We start from the raw sequence: 6,144 nt of genomic DNA, 5'->3' as shown, positions 1-6,144 counted from the left end.
AAGAGAGTTCCAGAAAAACATCTACTTCTGCTTTATTGACTATGCCAAAGCCTTTGACTGTGTAGATCACAAGAAACTGTGGAAAATTCTGAAAGAGACGGGAATACCAGACCACCTGACCTGCCTCCTGAGAAACCTGTATGCAGGTCAGGAAGCAACAGTTAGAACTGGACATGGAACAACAGACTGGTTCCAAATAGGAAAAGGAGTACGTCAAGGCTGTATATTGTCACCCTGCTTATTTAACTTATATGCAGAGTACATCATGAGAAATGTTGGGCTGGAGGAAGCACAAGCTGGAATCAAGATTGCTGGGAGAAATATCAATAACCTTAGACATGCAGATGACACCACCCTTATGGCAGAAAGTAAAGAAGAACTAAAGAGCTTCCTGATGAAAGTGAAAGAGGAGAGTGAAAAAGTTGGTTTAAAACTCAACATTCAGGAAACAAAGATTATGGCATCTGATCCCATCACTTCATGTTAAATAGATGGGGAAACAGTGGAAACAGTGAGAGAGTTTATTTTGGGGGGCTCCAAAATCACTGCAGATGGTGACTGCAGCCATGAAATTAAAAGACACTTACTGCTTGGAAGGAAAGTTATGACCAACGTAGACAGCATATTAAAAAGCAGAGACATTACTTTGCCAACAAAGGTCCGTCTAGTCAAGGCTATGGTTTTTCCAGTAGTCACGTATGGATGTCAGAGTCGGACTGTAAAGAAAGCTGGGGGCTGAAGAATTGATGCTTTTGAAATGTGGTGTTGGAAAAGACTCTTGAGAGTCCCTTGGACTGCAAGGAGATCCAACCAGTCCATCTTAAAGGAAATCAGTCCTGTATATTCATTGAAAGGACTGATGCTGAAGCTGAAACTCCAATACTTTGGCCACCTGATGCGAGGAGCTGACTGATTTGAAAAAACCCTGATGCTGGGCAAGATTGAAGGTGGGAGAAGGGAACAACAGAGGATGAATTGGTTGGATGGCATCACTGACTCTATGGACATGAGTTTGAGTAAACTCTGTGAGTTGGTGATGGACAGGGAGGCCTGGCGTGCTGCGGTTCATGGGGTCGCAAAGAGATGGACACGACTGAGCGACTGAACTGAACTGTAATGATAGAGGAAAAAAACAAAAGCTTTTAAGTTGCCAAAGTTTTAGGTTTGCTAAGACATGCCAAGAATTCAAACCAAGTCTAAATCCAAAGTCCATGTTTTTCATTCTGGTGTGTCTGTGTGTGTATTTGTATACACGAGTGCTCAGTTGCTCAGTGGTGTCTGACTCTTTGCAACCCCATAGACTATAGCTGACCAGGCTCCTCTGTCTATGGGATTTTCCAGGCTAAAATACTGGAGCAGGTTGCCATTTCCTACTCCAGGGGATCTTCCTGACGCAGGAACTGAACTCATGTCTCTTGTGTTTCCTGCTCTGGCAGGCAGATTCTTCACCACTGAACTACCAGGGAAGCCCATTCTGCCATACTACCTCTCAAAAATACAATAGCAATTAACAGCAGCAAAATTCATATAATAATAGCCTAAACAGTTCTACCATTTTTTGAGTACTTGCTATATGCCAAACATCATTTCCACTAACCCTTGCAACCATTCTATGAAGCAGGTATTTATACCCCCATTTTACTGTGAGGAAACCAAAGCTCAGAAAGATGAATTAACATACCTGATGCACATAGCTAGTAAGTGATGTTTGAACTGACCTTTTCCTATGTTCTTTCAAAATTGCTTTTGTTTGTAGTTTTTCCTTTGGCCATTCTTCTGAATATGTATAACATAGTGACTATCAAAGACTGTCTTTGCCCTGAGTCGTTATAGTAGTTAGAAATACAAATTAGAGATTCACACAGACCTGGGTTTGAATATCAGCTCCTCTGTGTTACTAGCTGTATGATCTTTGGCAAGTCTCTTAAAAAATATTTGGCCTCACATACTATATGATTTCATTGATATGAAAAGAGCCAACTCATTAGAAAAGACCCTGATGATGGGAAAGATTGACGGCAAAAGAAGAAAGGGACGGCAGAGGATAAGATGGCTAGATATGATCACTGACTCAGTGGATATGAATCTGAGCAAATCTGAGAGACAGGGGAGGACAGAGGCTGGCCTGCTACAGTCCACGAGACTTCAAAGAGTCAAACTTGACTTAGTGATGAACAGTATCAGCAACTTTAGGCCAAGTATATCGTAGGCTGGGTACCTACAGACATGAAGAAAATACAACTGCCCACCCACAATCTTTCTAATGAGGAAAGCAGATGTGCAAATTACTTATTATATTGCAATGAGATCAGTATAATGGGCTGCACAGGTCACAAAGAAATGAAGGACTGACAGCTGGGAAGATCAAGGAAGGTTCTCATTCCTCATTTCACACATGAAGGAAACAAAGATTATTATCAAATTAGGGAGATGTAAAATACTCAGAAAAGGAAAGGCAGTGGGGTTTTAGGAGGGATAGAAAATCTAGGCTCCAATCTCAGCATTACCACAAAATAGACTATTGACCTATAAGCAAGGCATTCATTCATATAGGCATTTGGTAAAGCATTTGACAACTATTATGTATCAGATATTGTACCAGTAATTTCCATCTCTTTATTTGTTGTGCCTGCCAAGATTATCTCATAGCGAGATAAAATGAAATTATGAAAATGAAAGCAGTTCATTAGCTGCAGAATAATGTTAACATTCCTATTTGTATAGTTATTCGCACAAAATACTCTTACTGACATTATTTTCTATAATTTTTATAATTCCATATGATGGGCATTATCACTTGCATTTTACATATAAAAAACTAAAGCAGAGAGGCCAAATTACCTGCCTAAGGCCACACAGCTAGCAAGAGGTAGAACACAGCTCTGATGCAAATCCCATAAATGTAAAGTATTAACTAACACTTCAGACAGACAAATACAAGACTGCATACGATTAAGTGCCAAAAGATAATACCAGCTAAGAGTTCAAAAAATAAACAAGCACTTTGGCTAGAATGGTCTGAAAGGTTTTAAGGAAAAGATTAGATCTGAGCTGCGCTTTGAAAAATGGAGCATTTGGAGGTGGTGAAAAAGTAAGGGCATTCTGAGAAAGCTCCTGGAGATCAAAGATTAGGAATTCAGTATTGGGTAAATAAAGAGGACACTACCTGGTCAAAAGCGACAGGTCAGAATAGAAGAGGGAAATCAGTAACAAAGGAATCTAGAAGGGAGAAGTGACATCAGACTCAGAGGGGCCCTATATAATCTTATACCTTAAGGTGATAGCCTATGACAGATTTCCATGGGTTCTTCAGGAGTATGTGTGTTGCGTGCTGTACTTAGTCGCTCAGTCGTGTCCAACTCTCTGCTACCCCATGGACTGCAGCCCGCCAGGCTCCTCTGTCCATGGGGGCAGAATGGCTAAAAACAGTACACCTTGAACAATGATTGCTCCCTTTCAGCAGCATTCCTCAGATTCAAAGCTTTTAGAGTAGGAGCTTGGAGTCACCAATCTGACCGTTTTTAACAATTAAATTTAGAAACTTTACAGTTTTTTTTTTTTCTTTCTATAATTCTTTTCACCAGATCTAGTCAAATTCTCACAATCTGGCTAAAGTGAACAACTGAGAGTTATTTCGTTAAGAATAAAGTGAGGTTTGGGATCTTAAGGAAACAAAACTAGAGACATTCAGGGGCTGCCCCAAAGTAGGACTAGTAGATCTGTGAGCGACAATGATCATGTTGATTTATGTATCATGGAGGTATAGCCTCCAAATTAATTCCTCAAATAAAATTTTAACATAAATTGCTAAAAAAAACACAGTCATTATTCTAAATAGTATGATACAACTGAAAAAGCACAATTTTAATCTGTTAAGAGGACAAAGGAAAGCAAAGGAATGCTTTATGGTGGTTCATATGGTTTTACTGCAGTCACGTAACTAAGGGTTTGTAAGTCAAAACGTTCTTTTTATTATTACGCTTCCCTATCGCCAAGTAGCTTCCCTGGTAGCTCAGGTAGTAAAGCCTCTGCTTGCAATGCGGGAGACCTGGGTTTGATCCCTGGGTCGGGAAGATCCCCTGGAGAAGGAAATAGCAACCCACTCCAGTACTCATGCCTGGAAAATTCCATGGATGGAGGAGCCTGGTAGGCTACAGTCCGTGGGATTGCAGAGTCGGACACGACTGAGCAACTTCACTGATCGCCAAGTAGCCTCACATCCCAATCTGTTCAGAGAGTCAAAACGGTATTCTTAGAAAAAAATCTGGAAGTTGATGACTTAAAGCAAAAATAAAATGACCTGCTCAAGGTCATAGATACTATCCGGACCTATTCGGGTGATTGCCATTGCAGGTCTCCTATCTATCCAGGCCAATGTGCGGCGAGGATAGCACGGAGGGGGCGTGGCGCGCGGGTTACCGCAGCCGAATCCTCCCCGGAACAGAGGGGAAAGCGCAACCCTTTGACAGGGCGCCGCACGTGCTGCCGGGAAGAGGTTGTTCTTGCCCGAGTCTCTTACCCGGATGTCGGCAGCCGCGTTATAGCCCCGCCGCCCCCTCCCAGCTCCGCTTTCCTCACCACCTCTCTCGTGCCCAGCTTGGATAGACTGCGTTACCTTTCCTAGTGCTCCGTTCATCCTTGGCGGCAGCGTGGCCCGTACTTTTGCCAGATGAAGATGGGCTCAACAAGCCGCGACCCCACTGAAAACACTGACGGAACGGCCTCGATCCAGTCCGGCAACAATATCCGACCGAGACTCACTCAACTCCTGCAGCACCTTGGTTCCGGCAGCTTCTGAGACTTAAGTGTCTAGAAATCCTCTCAGTTTCCGTTCTTATTACAGCTCAAATGTCACTTTCACTGCCATCTCTGTTTTGCCCCAATAATTTGCAGACAATTCGGCTATTTGATCTGCCATACTATATAGTATCGGTTTCCCTGATAGCTCAGTTGGTAAATAATCCTCCTGCAATGCAGGAGAACCCGGTTCGATTCCTGGGTCGGAAAGATCCGCTGGAGAAAGGAAAGGCTACCCACTTCAGTTTTCTTGGGCTTCTCTTGTGGCTCAGCTGGTAAAGAATACGCCCGCAGTGCGGGAGACTTGGGTTCGATCCCCCTGGGTTCGATCCTTGGGTTGGGAAGATCCCCTGGAGAAGGGAACAGCTACCCACTCCAGGGTTCTGGCCTGGAGAATTCCATGGACTGTATAGTCCATGAGGTCTCAAAAAAGTCGGACACGACTGATCGACTTTCACTTAACTCACTATATATTAATTATTTGTTAATTTCTCTTTCCCGTGTTTAATTGCGAATTTCTCACAGGTAACACTAGAGGTAAAGAATCTGCCTGTCATTGCAGAAGGCGCGAGAGACGCGGTTCTATACCTGGGTGGGGAAGATCCCCTGGAGAAGGGAATGGCAACCCATTCTATTATTCTTGCCCAGAAAATCCCATGGACAGAAGAGCCTGGCAGGCTACAGTTCTTGGGGCTGCGGAGAGTCGGACACGACTGAACAACTAAGCCGCAGCAGGGACTGAAATCCTGCCTGATTAATTCATTCCAGGGTCTAGCACAGGACATGGAAATCTGACTTCCAACCTCTATTTAAAAGCTGAATGACCCTAAGTGAGCCTTCCTGACATTCAGTTGCCTCATAATAATTGATAATAGCTATTTTTTAGTGCGTGACCACTGTGTGCAGCGCATTATACTCAGAGCATCAATTTATTTCTTATAACAAGCCTATTAGTGAGATATTATCACTGAATTTTACATATAAGGATTTTGCAAGAGGTTAAAAAGGCTTGTCTAGGGCCAACCAACCGAGGCAGAACTGAGTTTCAAACTGTCTCCTTTATGCAAAGTGTTTCCCTCTGACAGACACCTTCTCACGAGATAATAATGTCACAGCACACATTCATTTACTTATTTACATACATCAACCATTTACTTAGTATGACTTTGTGCCAATCCATTGCTTGAACATTGGAAAAACAGAGATAAGTATTATACAGTACCTGCCCTCAAGTGAGAGCTTCCCAGAGGGCGCAGTGGTAAAGAATCTGCCTGCTAACGCAGGAGGTGCAAGAGACGCGGGTTCGACACCTGGGTGGGGAAGATGCTGTAGAGTAGGAAATGGCAA

At 43.0% G+C, this 6,144-nt stretch overlaps 1 protein-coding gene across 1 annotated transcript in view; it reads right to left on the bottom strand.

Moving 5' to 3' along the window:
- MRPL48 (mitochondrial ribosomal protein L48) overlaps positions 1 to 4,805 on the bottom strand; it is a 54,800-nt gene extending 49,995 nt beyond the window's left edge. Inside the window, exon 1 of the mRNA XM_010848843.1 lies at positions 4,616 to 4,805. Coding sequence (XP_010847145.1) covers positions 4,616 to 4,636 — 21 coding nt within the window. The 5' untranslated portion in view covers positions 4,637 to 4,805. The remainder of the gene's footprint in view (positions 1 to 4,615) is intronic.
- Between the last annotated feature and the right edge of the window lie 1,339 nt (positions 4,806 to 6,144).

This window comes from Bison bison, unplaced genomic scaffold (genome assembly GCF_000754665.1).
Source record: "Bison bison bison isolate TAMUID 2011002044 unplaced genomic scaffold, Bison_UMD1.0 scf7180017864276, whole genome shotgun sequence".
Classification (NCBI taxonomy): Eukaryota; Metazoa; Chordata; class Mammalia; order Artiodactyla; family Bovidae; genus Bison; species Bison bison.
Note: the sequence above shows the minus strand (reverse complement) of the source record. Positions and strands in the feature narration are given on the sequence as shown.